General features: G+C 43.2%; 1 protein-coding gene across 2 annotated transcripts in view; it reads left to right on the top strand.

The window, feature by feature from the left end:
* The window catches only part of LOC111833093 (SLIT-ROBO Rho GTPase-activating protein 3), a 90660-nt gene that overhangs the window by 27185 nt on the left and 41807 nt on the right, over positions 1 to 21668 (top strand). For both annotated transcript variants that reach the window (XM_072714952.1, XM_072714951.1), the window contains exons 2-3: positions 9303 to 9498; positions 18900 to 19062. In XM_072714952.1, coding sequence (XP_072571053.1) covers positions 9303 to 9498; positions 18900 to 19062 — 359 coding nt within the window. The remainder of the gene's footprint in view (positions 1 to 9302; positions 9499 to 18899; positions 19063 to 21668) is intronic.

Raw genomic sequence — 21668 nt, 5'->3', positions numbered from 1 at the left:
GGGCACTAATACAGAGCAATTATACAGGTACTGATAAAGGGCACTGATACAGGGTTGATACAGGGCACTGATACAGGGTTGATACAGGGCACTGATAAAGGGCACTGATACAGGGTTGATACAGGGCACTGATACAGAGCACTGATACAGGGCACTGATACAGGGTTGATACAGGGCACTGATAAAGGGCACTGATACAGGGTTGATACAGGGCACTGATACAGAGCACTGATACAGGGTTGATACAGTGCACTGATACAGAGCAATTATACAGGTACTGATAAAGGGCACTGATACAGGGTTGATACAGGGCACTGATACAGGGTTGATACAGGGCACTGATACAGGGCACTTATACAGGGTTGATACAGGGCACTGATACAGGGTTGATACAGGGCACTGATAAAGGACACTGATACAGAGCACTGATACAGGGCACTGATAAAGGGCACTGATACAGAGAACTGATAAAGGACACTGATACAGGGCACTGATACAGGGTTGATACAGGGCACTGATAAAGGACACTGATACAGGGCACTGATACAGGGTTGATACAGGGCACTGATAAAGGGCACTGATACAGAGCACTGATACAGAGCACTGATACAGGGCACTGATACAGGGTTGATACAGAGCACTGATACAGGGCACTGATACAGGGTTGATACAGGGCAATGTGGCTTGATGTGAAAATAATAAACATTCATAAGACATGTCTAGACCAGTAAGAATAGTATAGTAATAGTAATAGTATTTACCGACGTTGTGGTATAAATGTTAATAATAAATGTTACAATCGTATAATCATACATTGTTTTATGTATATTAAAGCTGTTAAGGTATATTAGGATGTATACATACACGCTGCTTATGAATGTTCTGTGAATGCATTGTAAAAGTATTGCAATGGTGAAGTTAATGTAAAGCATTACCCAATATTATTAGTGTTTTTTTTAGTTCCCCCATGCTGAGGTGCGTCACAGTGCTGAATGGTAAGCAGATAATCAGCTACTCGTAGCTGCATGTGGTGAGCAGACCAGCGTCGGCCAGTGAAAAACCACAGCCATTAAACACCTGCAGATAGTCAGCTACTCGTAGCTGCAGGTGGTGAGCAGACCAGCGTCGGCCAGTGAAAAACCACAGCCATTAAACACCTGCAGATAGTCAGCTACTCGTAGCTGCAGGTGGTGAGCAGACCAGCGTCGGCCAGTGAAAAACCACAGCCATTAAACACCTGCAGATAGTCAGCTACTCGTAGCTGCAGGTGGTGAGCAGACCAGCGTCGGCCAGTGAAAGAGCACAACCATTAAACACCTGCAGATTGTCAGCTACCTGGAGGTGGAGACCAGGCCAGTGTCGGCCAGTGAAAGAGCAAAACCATTAAACACCTGCAGATTGTCAGCTACTCGTACCTGGAGGTGGAGACCAGGCCAGCGTCGGCCAGTAAAAGAGCACAGCCATTAAAGACCTGCAGTGTTGCAATGCCTCAGGCCTTTGCTGTAGCATGGCTCATTATGAGCTCCCACGCAGCCGCTTTGCCCTATTTCTTCTCAGCATTTATCGCAGGAGTTTGCTAACTCTCTCATGGAACCCAAACGAGAGCACACGACAGCTGGGGGGCCCTTCATAGCAATTCATGATAATGTAAGAGGCTAAGACTGTGAGTGAGGGTCTCCTTTAAAATGAGATGTTAATATTGACATTTTCTCTTTACAATACATTTCTGCCAGTGCCTGATCCATGGGTGAAAACCCTTCTTTACAAAATGCTTAGTGGTTTCTTCCAAGCATAAACCCTGACTAATATTTATTAAACACTTACATTCACAATGTATGCATGGCTTGTGGCGTTAATTTTACTGTATGCAACATGAGCAAGACCAATACAAACATGATAACTACAATCAGTCTGGCAAAAAAGAAATGAGAAAGGTCTCACAGCCGTAGTGCAGTATGAATGTCGTGAGTGGCTCAGTGGCCTGAGCCTCTGTCTGTGATTGAAAGGTTGCTGACTGAAGTCCAACCTTGGCAGAATAGTCACATGTTCGCGGGCCTGTAACCTCCAGCACCATGGGTGCCGCTGCCCTTTGCTGCCAAGTTTGCTCTCATCTACGTGTGTTGTGGGGAGCAAGATGGGGCAGGCCAGTGGTTCTCAGTGCAGAGGGAGGGGGGACGGAGGGCAGACCATATGGCTGACTTCAAAAGCGTAGAATAAAGTATGAATTTGCTATTAATACATTTTCAAAACGATATATAGAATGACACAATACCGTTTATACTGTATCAATATACTTTTATTGTGTTTTAAAATTAGGACTTTATAAAAGATTTTTAATAGAAACCAATAGTATTCCTTCTTGGTTGTAAACAGTGTGAGTGCTTCGGTCGCGACTTTGCACAGACTCCCAGAATCTACAGCTAAAATCAAACCATTCTGATAGCAGCGTCTCACAGGGTAATTGATGGAGGGGAAAGGCAGGGAATCAGGTTCATTTTAATACATTGTTAATATCATCATTTGCAATAGTTTTATTCTGTTGCAGGCTAATACCTTAAAATGAGGGTCTTTTCAGTTGTTAAGCACGTTTAATGGTTGTCAGGCTTTTGATGTTACACTTAGATCATTTTTTGCTCATAAACATTCACCTCCTCTTTTGAGAGCAGAGTCACAAACTGAGAAACAAAGAGTGCTGGTGGACATAGTGGAGTGAAACCTTGTTTGAGATATTTAAAAGAAATTACATTCTTTGGCAGTGTAACCAAATTATGTTCATATTAATAAACGCAAGAGAAATAACATCATAACCTGTGCAGGGGGCACAGATGTGTTTTCCTGGAGACAGGGGGCCCATGGGTAAAAAAATGTTGAGAATCTCTGGGGTAGGCAAAAAGAGAATTTCGCCACAGGGATCAATAATCTGTCATTATTATTATATTTAATATTATTAATATATTAATATAATATTATTATTATTATTATTATTATTATTATTATTTTTACGCTCAATTAATGGAGGTCATTAATTAAAAGGAACTTTCGGGGCCTGCATCAGGTGGATTGCCTGTCTGTACACACTGAAATACTGCCTACAGCCTGTGACCGGAAGGCTGCGGGTTTGAATCCCACACTCGGCAGAGTGGTGTTACTGCTGGGCCCTTGAGGAAATGCCCTTAACCCTCTACAGCTACAAGAGCTGTCTATCAGCCGCTGCCATCACTTTGGATAGAAGCTCCTGTAAGTCAGATCTGTAACATACATATATGATTTAATTCTGCTGCAAGTAAAGGCTGTATATTTGGACAGTTTGTTCTTGTGCTGTAGAAGCAGTCTGTGATAGTCACTCCATTGTGGCCTTTTCCCTGACTCACATCTCTGCTGGTTCCCTGATCAGCTCTGAATCTGTTTGCTCTGCCTGCCTGTGCTCTTGCAGCAGAAGGTTTTCATATCGAGATGTGGTGGATGATGTGATTTTTATATCTGCAGGGCCGGCTGCTGCAGAAATTCCCAGAAGCTTCATTGCACTTTGCTTATTTGTCTGTTTACGAGTACAGTCATTTAATAGGCCCCGGCACTGATGTTGTACCCTCAGATGGGAAGCTGACATTTAATGGGAAGGAGCCAAACTGTTTGTTTTAAACCACCAGCTAGGGATTAAGAATGACATACCTGCAAGCAAGTACTGTAATAACCCTTATCATGTCACATGATAAGACTGTCATTTTTCAATATTGTGGTCCATTATAGATAGCCTGTGAAACCACTACAACCACACATCATTCAAAATGAACAAATTAAATTCCCTTTTATCACAAAGCCATTAGTGAATCCTAAACATAGCTCACATAAGCTCTCAGCACCACCTTCAAATACTTCACAGAGAATCACCATTTCCTTGTTAAATCTAGTGAGAAAAGACCAAGATGTTCGTGTGTGAATATCCAAATCACATGTCCTTTGAGGTCAAAGGTTATGCAGACAACAATCACTGAGGAGGTGTGGTACCACAGAGTCCAGGCTAACAGATGTTTTGTCCTCCCTGCATTGTATCCGAACTCGGCCTCACTGTCAATAAATCTGTCTTCATTGTTCAACAGAGTGAGGAAAGATTTCATACTGGGAAACTCATCCTCATTTTAAGTAAAAATGATCTGTTCTAGCTTTGCTTATATGATAATATGAAATACTTCCTGCAGCGTAAATAAGAGCCCCAGCGTAGGAAGTTGAACTAGAATTTTGTGGCACATTTTTTTTTCAAAGTGAGATTTATTACTGTACTGTTTTGGTTACTGTCTGGACAAAACACATCAAGAAAGAGACATTCTGTACAAATTGTGGGGCTCATTAGCAAGTTGAACTTGCTTATGAATGCAACTGGGCAGGGCTGAGGTCGTTTTGCATGATGAAATAAACAGAACCGTATTGTAGAAGCAGCTGACTGTAACATGTAGCCTTCAGCTATATTTCGTCCTCCAGAGAACAAAACGCAGACACAGATGTGGGATTTATTCATTTAGAGAGAGACAATGATTCCTGCCTTAGCTTTTCTCATAAACCTGGCCATTGTCTGATTCTCCCTCGCAGGTTGGCCAGCTCTAGCAGCCCCTTCCACTGAGATGTCATAACACTGTACAGCTGTGTGATAGTTCAGAGGTCAAAGGTCAGGGATCTCCTATTTCCACCAATTGTTCTCCAAGGATCTTCAGGGTTTCTGAGCAGGAAGGCTGTTCACCCTACGCCCTCTTTCTCAGGACATCACAGTGTAATTAATGTGCAGGGCAGGTGTTCATGGAATGAAATACTGTGTTACTCTACATCTGGCCCCAGCAAGTAGTTTTCTCATAAAAAATATGTTTTGCAGCAGGGTTTTCTTTTGGCGCTTCTCTTATTCATTTGCTATTTAAAAGGGTCTTTTACATATTTGGACAGCTGTATATTTTGAGGAAAATCTGGTTAATTACAATAGTACTTGCCCTGCACTATGCATATTGCATATTTAAATAACCTATAAAATTAATTACAAGAGCTTCTGCTTTGACAAACTCGTAACCTCTGCTAAAGAGTGACTGGTGTGTACCTCAGTGGGTTAGGAGTCTATGCTTGGGTCCAGATGGTTGTTGGTTTAAATCTGTTTCCTGGCAAAGTTATTATGTCACATGATAGCAAGGCCTTTTGGCTTTTGGGATGTGTGCTAGCCTTAGTTTCATCCCAAAACTTTACCCTGGCTTTCAGCAAAAGGTGTCTGCTGAACCCAAACCCCTGTGGTCATTTTGACTTCTAACTGCAGTGCTAATCCTGTTGCTGTAGCTTTTAATTATTATTAAAGTTGCTAGTAAGTGATGGAATTCATTGGCCTTACCATCAAAAAGCAGATGTGTTTGCTTTGTATTCCTCGTATCTCCATCTACAGCGGGGACGAGTAAAAGGCCAGCTCCGAGCTTTTAGTCATGTGATCTTTCGACACCTAAGCAGAGTGAACTCCATCCAAAGCCTGCTCACTGTGCTTCTCTGTTTCCTGGCAGCCATGAGGGCCGGCGCGCCATGAGAGAGACGTTCTCACCCTACGCTGAAACGGGGAAGTTCCTGCTTGTCGGCCATACTGTTGATGTATAATTCATCGATACAGACAAGCCATTCAGGAGCAGACAAGCGTGTCCATTTTTATATGTGCAGAAAAGCCCACAAAGCCTCATCTGTCTGCTCGGATAAATAGATAATAGGGAAGGCCAGAGATTCCGGGATCGCCACATTGGAATTCTGCCGCACGCTCAATTTCACTCGTTGGAAACATGCTATTATTACCCAGTCAGGATCGACGCCTGGTGCATGCTTAACTATAAACAATTCACAGAGGAAATGATTTAGGGAAATGGATTTAAGCTAGGATAGGCTCTTCGGCAAATCGACCTATGAGCCAGATGCAAAAGAACAGCCGACTACCTGATTTTGTGGAAGAATTAAGAATTCAGAGAGTATGCCTGTGGTGTAGCTGTGTTTGTGTTTATAACAGCAGCTTTAGTGGGGTTTATTTATGCTTTTAGACGTATCTGGAGGAGTCATCCGCATCTACTTTGTCTGTCACATTCTGGGTACTGTCAGATATTGCCCTTTAATTTCAGAGCCCAGGTTGTCGCCACCTCCTGAGTGACACATGCGTGTAGATGGAGCCGCATGCGTGTAGATGGAGCCGCATGCGTGTAGATGGAGCCGCATGCGTGTAGATGGAGCCGCATGCGTGTAGATGGAGCCGCATGCGTGTAGATGGAGCCGCATGGCTACACATCCAAGCAGACTCTGCCCAGAAATGTGCCATTTTCCTCTCCGTCACAGCTGATGACAATATTTTATGTGAAATATTATTTAGGATAATTTGATTTGATGCCAACCTTTGAGGGGTAGAATTTCACATGTAATATCAGTATATCAGGATTATTCCAGCTGTACTTAGCAAAATTTCCAAAACCTGTAGCATCCCTCTTTGCCTGTGAATAAAAGAAAGTTTTAAACTGAAGGAAACTGCAGGAAGGATTCAAAATATTTCCTTTTTTGTAGGATCTCAGAAAGCTGCAAACAATGCTGATATGATGCTGTTGTGATGCTGATGTGACCCATTTTCCAGCTACACTGTCAGATTTTCACAACATTATCTTCTGGAGCCCTTAATATAGCACCGGAATTATAATTCAGCGTCTAATTTTGTAGTGTTCCTCGGAGGTGTGGGTGCCGTCATTTGATATATGCCGGGGAAGGGGGAAAAAGATAAAGGGGGAGATTTGGAAAAGGCCCCATATGGGGGACTTTGGAGAACTGGGAGGAAGTTAGTTTTCTCCTGGGTTGCTGGAGATGGTTTTGGTCTCTGGGATATGTGAGGTATTTGCGCGCAGGGTTGCAGGGGTGAAGCCACAGATATTGGCAGGGAGAAAGGTTCGGGTGGAGTGGTTAACCAGAAACAGGAGTGTGCAGCTTGGCTTGGAGGTGGAGGGAACTTTCCTAGCCCTCAATGGTCAAGTTGCTTAACTGATATGATTAGTTATTCTGATTGTCCATTTGATGTTCTGGATCTGGGTTTATTGCTTCTCTGTGCTGAGCTGAGAAATGAAACACTCCAGACAAAATCATGGCATGTCACTATTGGTCTGGAGTCATTCATTTATATTTCAACCTTTGCATATCCCTCCTTGTTCTCCTGTGAGACACATGGATGTGAACAAACCTTGGGGTCAAAACACAGGGTTCGCCATTTATTTGGTGCTCTGGAGCAGTTATATGATTATGGTTAGTTACTTTGTCTGCCATGGGATGTGAACCAGTGACCTTCCAGACACAACCTCCTACCCCACACACCACTCCGTGAATCCATGAGCTGTCCTACAATCAAGCCCTTGTTCCTAGTGTGGGCCTAAAACGTCCTTTGTCCCTTGAAACAATATCTCTTTGAAGAATGTCTTTAATCTTCAAAGTAACATGGCTGGACGAGCTACAGAGAAGAAATGTTCTTCTAAGAAATTCAGGATTAATCTTTCATGTACCTGATAACTGTAAAGAGCCATCTGAGGGCTTCTGTGCCACTGGCAAAGGCAATCTGCCAGTCCCGCTGAGGAGCTCGCAGTGTTCATGCTGTCATCTTGTGTTTCCATTATTTTATCCCACAGATAACCTTGGTTCAGGCAGTCCTTGGACCTGAGGGATCGGCGCCTTGTCTACAACCATACGGGGGCTTTGATATGACATCTGGCAGAGCTTTGATTTTATACATTTACAAAATGGTTCTGAACACTGAATTTGTTTTGACATTTGAATAATTTTGAAGTGGTCTGCATGTTTTGACGACTGACATCAACCTAAATATGACATTTTATACTAAGAAACCCACTATATTACCAGCTCTTGGAGCACCCTTTGTTGAGTAAAAAGCAGGCTGCTTTCTATGATTCCTTCACCTGTTTCAGCCTACATTATTTCTCTAAAATAAAGGCAGCCTTGCTTTGTATTGTGGAACCACAGACACTGGATGGATCTAGTTCCGTTCACATGAATGCGATTTTCTTTTAGCAGCAGGAAAATCAGCGTTCTGTGTCTTTAATAGTGGCCTGTGCTGTTCTGGTTTCTGCTCTGGGTAGCACCTACTCATTGACATCTGAGCTCATGATTATATGTCTGTTTCTCAAGTCTCTGCGTTTGCACACAGTGAGAGGGCAGGCCGACCTTCACTGTAGCTGTAATATAAGTAGCGGAAGCAGAGAATATGCCATTTAAGGAAGCAAACTCTGGGTGATACTGTATTGTGTGTGTAATTTAGTGATATTGTGTTTTGCTATGAATTGTTTGTCTTGTGTAACTGAACAGAAAGAGTGTTGCTTAAATTTTCCCTCAAAGAAGTTGCCGGTTTTAAAGATACTCCCAAACTTTGATCAGTTTTCATCATATATCTAAACCTGTTTCACGCTTGAAAAAAAATCACTCTTATGACTCCAGTAGAATTATGCATAAGTAAAGGTTCGTAAGCAGCAGCAGCATCAGCTAAACTGTACTTGTCACGTCGTCCCCATCGTGGATGCCTTGCCAATCCCGATTCCTCCCTGGCGTGGCCATAACAGGCCATGCCCAGGCTGGGTTTGCCTTACCTCTTGTTCCTGTCCCTCAGAGTAATTGCCCCAACTGTTTCCTGTTTCCTTGTCTCCTTTGTATTTAAGTGTCTCTTAGTAGTAAGGCCTTAATAGGCCTTAGATCTGTTGTTGTTCATTATTGACATTCCTGTTTGTTAAATGGCCCACAAAGCACGGAATACCTGTGGGAAAATTTATATATTCTTTCTCAAACTATCACACAGACATATGTGTTGAGGTTCCGTTAGGTGTGTGCTCCACCTGTTTTGACCCTGTCCTGGCGGGATGGTGCACTAGCAACAGAGACTTTTGTTGCAATCCTAGCTTTGGCTGTCCCACCTGGATGGACTGGAGGGCAGCTGAAAGTTATCTGCATTTGCAGGTTTGCAGACAGAAAGTGATATGATTGAAACATCAGTTATAGAAACTCCACTAGCATTTTGGAATGAACTGCAGTGAGGTTGTTGATTTTGATCAGTGAAATGACCGTTTCTACAAAGCAGTGAGCTATGTATATGACCATGGATATATAAAACTATATTTTATGATGTAGAATTTTTGTTGCAGACCTTTTGCAAATAATTATCTGTTTGGCAGTTGTGATTATATTTAATTTTGAATAATTAAAATCAACTTTGCGCTGTCGTTTGTAATTACAAGCAGTGGTCATGATGTTTGGTTGTCTTTGGCCGACAGAGATTCGCAACCAGCTGGTGGAGCAGTTCAAATGCCTGGAGCAGCAGTCCGAGTCACGCCTTCAACTGCTGCAAGACCTGCAGGAGTTCTTCCGCCGCAAGGCGGAGATCCAGCTGGAGTATTCCCGCAGCCTGGAGAAGCTGGCTGAGCGCTTCTCCTCCAAGATCCGCAGCTCTCGGGAGCACCACCAATTCAAGTGAGTCTGAGGTGACCAGGTCTGCAGGGGGTGCCAGGGGCTGGACTCAGGGAAGCGAAGAAGCCTCACAGCTGCAAAGCACAGCGCTCCAGCCCAACTAGGCCAAACTTGTTATCCAGTCTGTGTCTGCTTGGACTCCTCTTCAGCTCGGCTGTGCTTGTCCACCCGTTAGTTTTGGCACTTAAAAAGCACCAAAGTGTAGCTGTTATGGATCGACGTGCTTCATCTGTGTAATATTAGTGGCATCAGAAGTGCTTCTTGCGTCTTTGAAGATCAGAACAGCTAGGTGAACAATGCTGAGGGAGTGAGCGTAGTTTCAACATATTGATCAAGCTTTCCCTGAAATCCACAGTCCCATTCCAAAAACAAACTGCTCGCACACCACGCCTAATGCACATTGCTGTTTATAAGTCACACAGCCCCAAAGCAGAGTAATTTGCTTAACATTATTGTCTCAAAGTATTTATTTGCTTGGCAGGTTGCCAAAATGATTTACCTAGCTCAGGGGTCTCCAACTCCGGTCCTGGAGAGCTACTATCCAGTAGGTTTTCTATCCTACCCGGCTTCTGATGAGCCACACCTGCTCCTGGTATTTACCTGAGAACAGGTGTGGCTCATCAGAAGCCGGGTATGATAGAAAACCTACTGGACGGTAGCTCTCCAGGACCGGAGTTGGAGACCCCTGACCTAGCTTATAGTTTTACTGCCTGCTTTTGACTGAGTCAAACCAGGATGGAGAGCCAGACTTAGATCAATTTCTGTGTTGCCTCGTAACCTGTGACAAATATTGGTTTTGTTTTTGTAAGCAGTAGCCACCTTACGCTACTTTTCAAGGCTTTTGGATCACAGTGTGCAGTTTGCAGCCTTATACAGGAATGCCTGAGATGAGAGAGAGCATTTCCTCATTTCTCTTCTGTTTTTATAGCCAAATCCAGATGGCAGAAAGTAGTTTTATTGCTGAATATTCTGACTTACATTTCGACTCATTACTTTTTGGTCATTATTTCAGAGAAATAATGTAGCCTGAAACAGGTGAAAGGAGTCTTATAAAGTAGCCTGCTTTTCACTTAGCAAAGGGCGCTCCAAGAACTGTTAATATAGTTAGTTCCTCACATTTTGACACTGCGAATAACAGTGGCTTAGTGGGGGTTGTAGACGTTTCCTTGCAAAGAATCCTTGAAATAAGCACTTCCAATACTGAGAATGAAATGGGGTCTCTGTGAAAAATAAAAGAAGATTTAGATTCTAAGGCAGGGGACTCCAACAATATTTACAGAGGACTACTTCTACAAAGTATGGGTAATGATGGTAAAATTTGTCACCTACTCCCCCAGGTCCACAACTTTTATGATTTGGGTCATGATTTACTTACCGAGGAATACTATGGGACCTGAGGCTAAACCAGCTGAGAATCGCTGCCCTAGTAGAATATCGAGAGCGCTAGCAGAATATCCAAAGCGCTAGCAGAATATCCAGAGCGCTAGCAGAAAATCCAGAGCACTAGTAGAATATCCAGAGCACTAGCAGAAAATCCAGAGCACTGGCAGAATATCCAGAGCACTAGTAGAATATCCAGAGCACTAGCAGAAAATCCAGAGCACTAGTAGAATATCCAGAGCGCTGGCAGAATATCCAGAGCACTAGCAGAAAATCCAGAGCACTGGCAGAATATCCAGAGCACTAGTAGAATATCCAGAGCGCTAGCAGAATATCCAGAGCACTAGTAGAATATCCAGAGTACTAGAAGAATATCCAGAGCACTAGTAGAATATCCAGAGCAATAGCAGAATATCCAGAGCACTAGTAGAATATCCAGAGCGCTAGCAGAAAATCCAGGGTGATAGGAGAATATCCAGAGTGCTAGCAGAAAATCCAGGGTACTAGCAGAATATCCAGAGCGCTAGCAGAAAATCCAGGGTGCGAGCAGAATATCCAGAGCGCTATCTTAATATCCAGAGCACTAGTAGAATATCTAGAGCGCTAGCAGAATATCCAGAGCGCTATTTTAATATCCAGAGCACTAGTAGGATATCCAGAGCGCTAGCAGAATATCCAGAGTGCTATTTTAATATCCAGAGCACTAGTAGAATATCCAGAGCGCTAGTAGAATATCCAGAGCGCTAGCAGAATATCCAGAGCGCTATTTTCATATCGAGAGCACTAGTAGAATATCCAGGGCGCTAGCAGAATATCCAGAGCACTAGTAGAATATCGAGAGTGCTAGCAGAATATCCAGAGCACTGGCAGAATATCTAGAGCGCTAGCAGAATATCCAGAGCGCTGGCAGAATATTCAGAGCGCTAGCAGAATATCCAGAGCGCTGGCAGAATATCCAGAGGGCTAGCAGAATATCCAGAGCACTAGTAGAATATCCAGAGCGCTAGCAGAATATCCAGAGCGCTGGCAGAATATCTAGAGCGCTAACAGAATATCCAGAGCGCTGGCAGAATATCCAGAGTGCTAGCAGAATATCCAGAGCGCTAGTAGAATATCGAGAGTGCTATTAGAATATATTGTATATATTTATACTTGTGATATTGTCTATACCAGTGAGACATCTGAGATTTAATGATTAAAGTCTGAGATATAGTTTGATGGTCAGCTGACCACAGTTTTAGTTTTCATTGCACTGCATTTGAGAAACGTTCAGATGGTTTCAAAAAGTTGCCTGTATTTAGCCCGAAATGTGCTATTGTGCCCTGGAACTTTTTACATGAAACACCAAAATTAAACTGGATAAGCCGGCTATTTCAATATAAAATAATGATAATAGTAATTATGTGAATAAAAAGAGCATAACCAGCTGGTATTTGCCTGGGACTTTGAGAAAGGCAAATCCACATAGTCTGTTCATGATCAGCTTGTAGGTGGGGGGGGGGGGTTGTTCTTCCAGCTGGGGTATGCCTCTTTAATAGAACACAGCTGGGAGGGAGTGGGCCCCTCAGTCCATAACACACATACACACGACACACACACGATGGCTGCAGGGCCTTCTTCACCTCACCAGCATAGCCGGTGATGGCCGTCATCCTGAACCTCCTCTTCCCTGTCATAACACTCTTTCTTAACCCGCCCCCCCCCCCCAGGAAACCTCAATCCAGCCAGCTCTCCTGTTCCATCATTTATTCAGCTTTACTGTGGGAAAGTCAGCCTTCTGCTTTCTTGTTGACGGCCCTCGTTCATGCTGGTGAGCGTTCCTTGGGCCCTGGCTGCTGCTTCACATCTTTGCAGGCTGCCACTGGACCATGAGGTGTAATGCTATGATGGCTGCTTTGACTGTTTATACCAGCCATGTCTAAGTACCATTAACGTACACTAAACGAGACAGTTGATGTGTCATGCCAGTTAGTGTAAGGCTTGGCAGCATTCTGCGGACGTCTGGTCTATGGGCAACTTGTGTTTATTCGCTTGCTCCAGGGCGTGATGCTCTGCAGATGCTGTTGTGCGGTCGGAGGAGGAAAGGTGCTTGGAAGCTGTCCCTTTCACACGGGGATGCTGTGGAAAATGAAGCCCATACTGTATTAAATCTCGAAAGGGGGCTTTTCCCAATGGGTCAATTGGGCTGCACTGTCTTGCAACTGTCAGCTGGGCTACTACATAACACTACATATTGCTATATAACATTTACACTACACATTTTATACTATGCAACCACTGTCTTCAACTACGTAACACATATTACACTATGTAACACTATGTAACACATATTACACTATGTAACACTATGTAACACATATTACACTATGTAACACTACGTAACATATCTTACCCATCAGTGGTGACTGATGAGCAGTATTGACTCATCATCTGAATACTGCAATTAAGTGTAATTGAACAGGTTGTTGAGTCTCATAAAAGTGATAAAGACTGACCTTTGGGTGAGGCAGTGTGTTCTCTATGCTGCATTCTGTGTTCCACACCCTGAAGCAGGGTCACAGTCTAAACACGGTGGGTTTTATTCCCGTTTCGCCTATAACAACAGGGAACCAACCTGTCTGAAAGAGATAAGCCATTGTTTGCATTAACAAATGGTAATTAGCAACTAATCTGATGTGGGCAGGGGGGTGGCAGTCATTAAAGATTTCTCAGTGTCTCTGAGTAATAGAAAAGGCCCATCCTCACCTGCTGAACTGGGAGTGAGATTCTGCTGTGCTGTTCGGTCTGAAATCACTGTTTGGAATCTGGGAGTTCAGTGAAAAATCTTACCCAGACTATGCATGAAAGCTTGACGATGGCTTCATACTTAATGAGATGTCAGTAGTTAATGTGATCTGTTGTCTAGGGCTTGATTAGTTGGGCTGGAGTATGGCTGGACCTAAGAAACACAACATTATACAATTCATTACTGTTTGGTAAAATTGAAGTTCAACTGTTTTTCATGACTTTGATTCCAAAGAATAAAAAAGTACCTAATGTACATTATGCGACCATTTCTGCAATTTCAAATATACTAAAATGAATTGGCATTCAAATCAAATGTTATAACCCTCAGTCAGATTAAAATAATTTCAGAGATCCCCTGTTTGAAAAATGTTAAATTGTATAAAGAGTGACTGATTTTATGTAAAACTTTACGCAATATTTATTTCATAAATGAAGTTTCTGAGAGAGGAAAACAATGTGTAAGAGTCCTATCTTTGTTTATAATACATAAATATGTCAGCTGTCATGGGAAATCTTATGAGTTATTTGCATTTTTAAATGCCTATGAGATGCCTTATTAGTCTTTCCCACCATAACGCAATGAAAGATCAACAACAGGTGGAGCTGTTTTCATAGTCTCTGTGTAATAGTGTTCAGTTCAGGTGAGGCTCTGAACAGATATGGGACATTTTGAAATCTTCACTTATTCAGCTCCGTTTTGGTCTTGAATGCCGCGTGATGAAGAGCACTGCCTTTCTTCTTCACGTTCTGGCCTTCATGTGCTAGTAGAGACACCCTCATTCAGCCTGTGTGGAAATTGTGTTCAACTTCTTCATCTTGCTCTCCATTAGTCTCCAGACACATATAGATGAGAGAGTGAGCTTGGGTGTCACCGTGAGGGTTGTCAGGTGTCCGGGGCCCCTGGTGGTTAAGGGCCTTGCTCAAGTGCTCAATGTCACCCAGTGTCGGAATGATGCTGGTCACAGGATTTTAACCAGCAACTTTTCGATTACAGGCACAGAGTCATAGCCCACTGTCTACATTTTTATACCATGTATTCATGCAGTGTAGACTCCATCCCAACTCTGTACAGTGAGAGTGTCAGCTTTCTCACTTCCCATTGTGTGGTAAACATTTTTATACCATGTATTCATGCAGTGTAGACTCCATCCCGACCCTGTGGCACTCGGGGGCTCCCTGAAGAGTGAGCGTGTGAGCTTGCACACCTCCCTTTGTGTGGTATACATTTTTATACCATGTATTCATGCAGTGTAGACACCAGCCCTGTGTTCCTTTGGGTACCGTGCAAGTGACAGGCCCACCATCATCGTCCATTTATGCTTGTAACTTGCCATCCTGGCTTTCTGATGTGCCTTTTTCAGCTCCTAGGCCCGAGCAATGCACCAGTGGGAATCTTCCTTCTGTGAAAATGCTCACAGCCCCCTTGCTGCAGCAGCATGGGCAGCAGAGAACATTCTTACAAGATGTCTGAAAGCAGACCTCTCGAAAGTGTGAAGCTGATGGGTCCCTCCCTCAGTCCTCTGGTTCTGATTTCCCTTTGATTCCCCCCCATCCTCCAACTCCCTTTACTTGTCGATAAGCAGCCATGCTTGAGTGGCATCAAAGCCTCTCTCAGGAGTGGAGTCTTTGTGTGAAGTGTGATTTATCCTCGAATCACAGGAGAGGGACAAAGCATCTGATTCTGTAAACACATCTGTGAACTCACTGCATTGGTTACCAAAGCAGAAAGCAATTTATTGTACTTTGACTCCGGACAGCATTCTTTTTCAGTTTTTTTTTTCTTAATTATTTCTGGTCTATCTATTCATTTTTGCAATGGATCAGACATTTCAAAGAACTGACTTTGGTCTGATTCTTTCCTGGGTTGGCACGGTGCTACAGTGGTCAGCACTGTTGCCTCATAACTGTTGGGGGCGGTGAGTGGTGCAGCAGGCTCAGAGTCTCTCTGCCCGTGATCAGAAGATCATCAGTTCAAGCACCAGCTGTGCCCGATCAGTCACATACCCAGGGGCCCTTCAGCAAGCCCCTTAACCCCTTGCACCAGGGGCACCACACATTGGCTGATCCTGCACTGTGACCCCCAAGCTATGGAGAGCAAAATGGGGTGGATGAAGAGAAGCACTCCAATGTACCTGTACTTGTGCAAATGGCACAAAGAATTTATCATCAGTATCATTTATTACACCTTTGAGCCCAGGGTTTGAGTCTCCACCATGGCTCCATGTGTGTGGAGTTTGCATGTTCTCCGTTCTTATGACCTGACCTTATAATCAATATACAGCTTTCCTGTGGCCCTATAATTACAGTAGATGCTCCAGACAGGCAGTGGGCCCAGGTGGAACAATGGATCCAAGTCAGGTAGCTCAGCAGGATGCTCCACTAGGAAAACTGGTGCTGTACTATCAATTGGGCTGAATAATCCAGCCATCCATCCTAGTCAATTAGTGAAGACGTACATGTGCAGGTCCACTTTAGATTACCACTGTTCATCCTCCCATCTGAAGCAGCACCAGCACCTGCCTCCCATCACCTGCCTGTCCCCTGTTTTGAGACTGAAATGTTAAAATTGGGACAGTATGAATTGGACTTTGCCCATTTGACTTCCTTTGCTGGTCCCTGGAGGATGGACTCCCCCTTTGAGTCTAGTTTCTCCCAAGGCTTCTTCTTTCTATGACGTTTGTCCTTGTCACTGTCACCTTTGGCTGCTCACTGGGGGCTTTGGGTGCAGATGACGTGAAGCGCTTCCAGACAATGTAATGTTGTGGAAATGCAGTATACGAATTGAATTGAATTGCATTGAATTGTATTGTATTGAATTGTGCTACCTAAACACTACTCCTACTGCTATTATAGGTATCCATCAACATACGTCCAGGTTTCATCCCAGTACTGACAACATAAGTCACTCTGGACGTATCTTGATCATTATAGGAAAGAGGTCAAATACACTGTACAGCATAACACACAAAACATCTCACACATTTAAGCAGGTATAGGACATGGATGGATGGATGGATGGATAATGGTCAGGAAAATTAGTCATGAGGGAGTGAAGCAGTGATGCCCTTGAACTGGGAAAAAATGTTTTCAATACTGTCTCTCCTCTAATGACTTTTGAAGAGCTTGTCCTGTGTAATGATAAGGAACTGAACCTCTTGTAGGGCTTATGATTTGCTCACTGGCTAACAGCAGATGGGCACAGGACCTCCAGAGTGTACTAGCCATGAGGGCACATTTGGAAGTGGTCCTCCTGTCAGATTTCCGTGGCTCAGAGGGCGCAATGTGATACTTTGATTAGTGAGGCCCGGGAACTGTGAATATTGCCTTTAGCTGCATGTGACCCCTCCAGTGGCTCGCTGTGTTGGTGTCGACCTTCTTAGACCTTCAGCACTTGGTTCCTGTGCGACACAAAAAGCAGCCTACAGCATGTCATTAAAACTAACCTTCCAAAAAATGAAAGACCAATCAATGATGTTTTTGAGACTTTTTTCCATGCTCAAATACCACCGGGTGATGTGTTTAGCAACATCTCAAACAGGGACATGTGCATTGCAGTTTGGCTCCTGATGCCCTAATGTGTCCCAACTTCGTTTTGCATGTTTGTGTGTTTTGAACACTGCCAACGGCAAGGTACATCTTTCTGCATTTCTGTCAAAAACACGGGAAGTAGTGAGGGTTGAGCGAGCTGTTGCTAGGACTCTGCTTCTGCTAAATTTTTAATGAGTGGGGATGAAAAAAGAAAAGTGGCATATAGGGCTTGGATGTTTACCTGTCAAAACTTCAGGACATGGTGTGACAAGTTTGATTATAGAAAAAAACCAGGCCTTTTTAAATTAGTATTAGAAAAAAAGGAATCATTCGTCTTCGAGTTTCTGGGGACCCAATGCCTATTACAGGCAGCACCCTGGGTGGGATGCCAGTGTACACTGGCAGACATTCAGATGTTACTGGCCAGTTAGTGACAGACAGAGTGGGGACAGAATTCAAAGCCTAAACCCTGGAAGTGTGAGATAAATGTGTGAGCCACTGTGCTGCTAAAAAAGCTTTATTTCAACAATAAATAGCCGTGTTGGTAGTAACCGGGCTCTTATGTATGGTGCAGGACAGTGCAGGGGCTTTTAAATCCCTGAGTACTGATACAGAAACAGAAAACACCAGAGTAGTGTTAACTTGGCTGTTGGATATAGGCCCTTAAGTCCCTTAACAGGAGTATTCAGGGCAAGAGTTGCAGGTCCTTCAGGCTTCCTCACCAAATATATTATTTCAAAGTAAAATATCCACTAATGATGTCATTATTGGCTAATAAATTAGAATATATTGCACTAAGGGGTGCAGTATTAGACAGTTCTAGTATGAAAATAACATTATGTGCTTTATGTGCTTTTATGAAACAAGAATTATGGAGCTTTACCCATATTTCCATCTAGTTGCTTCAGTGATTACTGTAGTAAATTAACAATAAAAAAAATAGTAAAAGAAAATCAAGGTGTAGATCATTAAGGCATTGCTCTAGCAATGCAAACAGCCTGTACCAATAACAGCACTCCAAATGATGCTCTGATTGGCTGGCCATCAGACATGCCATGCTGATCAGTGATTCAATGATCGGTTGACTCTTTTTCAAGGTCAGAATTGGTTATGACTGTTTAATTTTCCAGTATGAGCCTTTTTGTTCTTGTAGGGCATCAGGGAGGATTGGCTTGAATGAGATGATCAGAAGTGTACTGGCAGACATCATGACTAACACCAAATAAGAGTAACAGGAACTACTACGGTCCCCTTGCCAAGGAGCAGCCTTTCATGATCTTGATGAGATTAGAACAGAGCTAAGAAAGCCGGATTATGTTCGGCTTAGATGGCTGTCTTTGGTCAATAGGGGATCTCGTTGTAAAGGAGTCATGTAATCGATACAGTGTCAGGCCGCCCTGTCAATATGAATGCTGAGATTTACAGTGAGAACAGAACTGACTTTACTCCACACTGGCCCATGTCGGAATGGGATACTTTTGTCTGTCTTGTTTTCTGTACAGTTTGCAATGGTTTGCAGTTTGCAAATGTGTAACCTTATTTAGTGTTACTCTCCACACATACATATAGCTGTGAGAATACCTTTGTTACCCTGTTGGAATTCTTTGGATATGACTTCAAAATTGTGATCTTCAAGGTATAATAATAAAGAAAGTGTGAAATGAAGCCGGGTGTGATGAACTTCTCCCCGTTTGTCTCCATTGCTGCAGGAAGGACCAGCACCTCCTTTCGCCTGTGAACTGCTGGTATTTGGTCTTGAACCAGACTAGACGTGAGAGCCGGGATCATGCCACACTAAACGACATCTACATCAACAATGTCATCGTGCGCTTGTCGCAGATCAGTGAGGACGTCATCAGGCTCTTCAAGAAGGTTAGTCACGTCTCCATTGAGACTGTTGTCCTTTCTAGTGATGCATGTGCAGATTCTGTAGGCATTATGGCTTGGTCATCACATTCTAGAAATGACTGAGGTCTCACTCAAACACGACACATGTTGACACCTGGTGGAGCTTCCTGTAGGCGAGTCTTCTGCCTCTATTTCCTCAAGCAGTCCATCCCAATGGCCTCACCTCCCCATTGCCCAATCTTCTGCTTTTTAAAATATGCACATTCTTAAAATCCTGCAAAACAAACCCAAACATTTGTAAAATGAAAATACCAGTTGAAATTGATGCATGTCTCAGGTTTGCACAAGACTGAGTGTTATTTCCTCGGCTGAGGTGATAATTTTTTCTTGTTGGCTTCAGGAATCAGCAAAAATGGAAAGATATTGCTGAAATAATTTTTCTTTGCTTGCATGAGGCTGACCAAAGAAGGGTTTTGCCAGACACAAACTCGAACTCATTAGAACTCGAATTTCTTAAAAGTCAAACCAAACAGTTCGAAAAAAAATTACCTAGAACTCGATCTGAATCTCAGAAGTCAAACCGTGAACGCCGACCTAAGATAAGTTGTACGTGTGGGGAAATGAGTCTCGCGGCACGTCTCTCAGCGGAAACAAAGGATAACGCTTCAGTCTCAGCTTCACATTCTCTGTGATAGCATCGTGCATGTTTGCACAAACTGAAAACATATTTAGACAGTAAAAATGTACATTTAGACAATGATAGACAGTAACAGTGATTATTATTATATAATAAAATAGATTTTAAAATAAAGAATTATTATTAATTATTTTAATATTAATAATAAACAATTAATACATTTAATTATAATAATATTGTCGTGCCGAGCGGGGACGGAACGGAGACAATGGCGCAGACGTCAGGGTATCGGGGAATACGGGGTTTAATTACAGGTAAGGCAGGCAAAACACAGATGGGGAAACAAACTGAAACTCTGATGAAATACAGAGGGCTAATGACAACAACCAGAAACAGCTGATCACACGGGGATTCCACACGGGTTTAACAAGGGGGCGTGGCACATGGAAGGAGAGGACTATCGGGGCAGGACACATTTTTTGGATACATTTATTTTCTTACTTTAAAAATTACTGTTTTGATAAATGTCCTTAGATGTGTTTAGTACAGTAAATGCTCTTCTTGTTTTATCTGGTTCATTTTCTGTTTAAATGCTAAAAAAACACATTTAGGTGTAATTTTTGGGGGCTGGGAACCAATTAATTGGTTTTCCATTATTTCTTATGGGGAAAATTCGATCAGAACTCGAACTTTTTAGGATTCAATCCGGAGTTCTGAATGGATTAAGTTCGAGAACCGAGGTACCACTGTCTGTGTGTGTGTGTGTATAACACACACACACACACACACAGTGGTACCTCGGTTCTCGAACTTAATCCGTTCCGGCAAATGGTAATAATATAAAGGTAGTTATGCAAATGGTAAACATAGATAAGGTAGTGATGCAAATGGGGAACAATACAGTGCAAATGGTAGCAATCATACAAGTCAAATACAAATACAAATTAGCAGCAGAAAGGTATGAGTATAAACAGTTCTTGAGGTAGTGAGTGAATAAATTACTGTCCAGGGGCAGGAGGCAGAGTGGGGGGGGTAATGGGCAGAGTTCAGCCTCATGACAGCCTGGTGGATAAAGCTGTTTAAGAGTCTTGTGGAGCCCGGGGGGTCCGGTACCTTCTCCCTGAAGGCAGGAGGCTGAAGTGGGAGTGTAAGGGGTGGGAGTGTAAGGGGTGGGAGGAGTCTCCAGCAATGCTGATGGCTCTGCGGGTGAGGAGGGCATGGAAAGTGTCCATGAGGGGGGGCAGGGAGGTGCCGATGATCTTGCTGGCTGTATTCACTACCCATTGCAGAGCCTTACGGCAGGAGGCAGAGCAGCTTCCGAACCACACAGCGATACAGCCAGTGATGATACTCTCAATAGTGCCTCTGTAAAAAGAGAGCATAATGAGGGGTGGAACTTTCACCCTCCTTACTTTGAAGAGGCGTGTTTGTGCCTCCCTGGTCAGTGACTATAGCCCAGACAGTGGCTGGTGGAGAATAGGAGAGAACATCATGAAGGAGGAGGGTTTTTGCGATGAGTTTTCAGCTTCTTTAATGTGTTTATTCCTTTCAAAGAGCCCCCACTACAAAGGGCTGCTAACTGACTGGCTCTCATATTACGTTTCCTCCTTCTACAACATCCACAAAACTTGCCTCTCCTTACTGACAATCTTGTCCCTGTCTTTTGTGAGGATTCTGTGTAGCAACCAGCACAGTTATATTGAGGGTAAACTCAGGAGGGTAAACAGTTGGTTTTTATGGTTCATGGACAAAATAGCCTTTTTCATATATTAAAATATCTGACATTTCAAATATACTCTGGATGTAAATGTCACAAATTGCTGAGTCATTTTGAAGGGTTTCTTAAATCCCTCAGAAGGGCTTAGTTCCTATCCTTAAAAGCTCAGAATCTCAACTCAATAGCTGGATTGTGGTGTGATAAAGGAGAGGGAAGGTCCTCATAGTGGAGCAGAAAGGCTTTGACAGCCTTTGACAGTCTAGTATCTCCTGAGAA

This window comes from Paramormyrops kingsleyae, chromosome 8 (genome assembly GCF_048594095.1).
Source record: "Paramormyrops kingsleyae isolate MSU_618 chromosome 8, PKINGS_0.4, whole genome shotgun sequence".
In the NCBI taxonomy this organism is placed as follows: Eukaryota; Metazoa; Chordata; class Actinopteri; order Osteoglossiformes; family Mormyridae; genus Paramormyrops; species Paramormyrops kingsleyae.
Note: the sequence above shows the minus strand (reverse complement) of the source record. Positions and strands in the feature narration are given on the sequence as shown.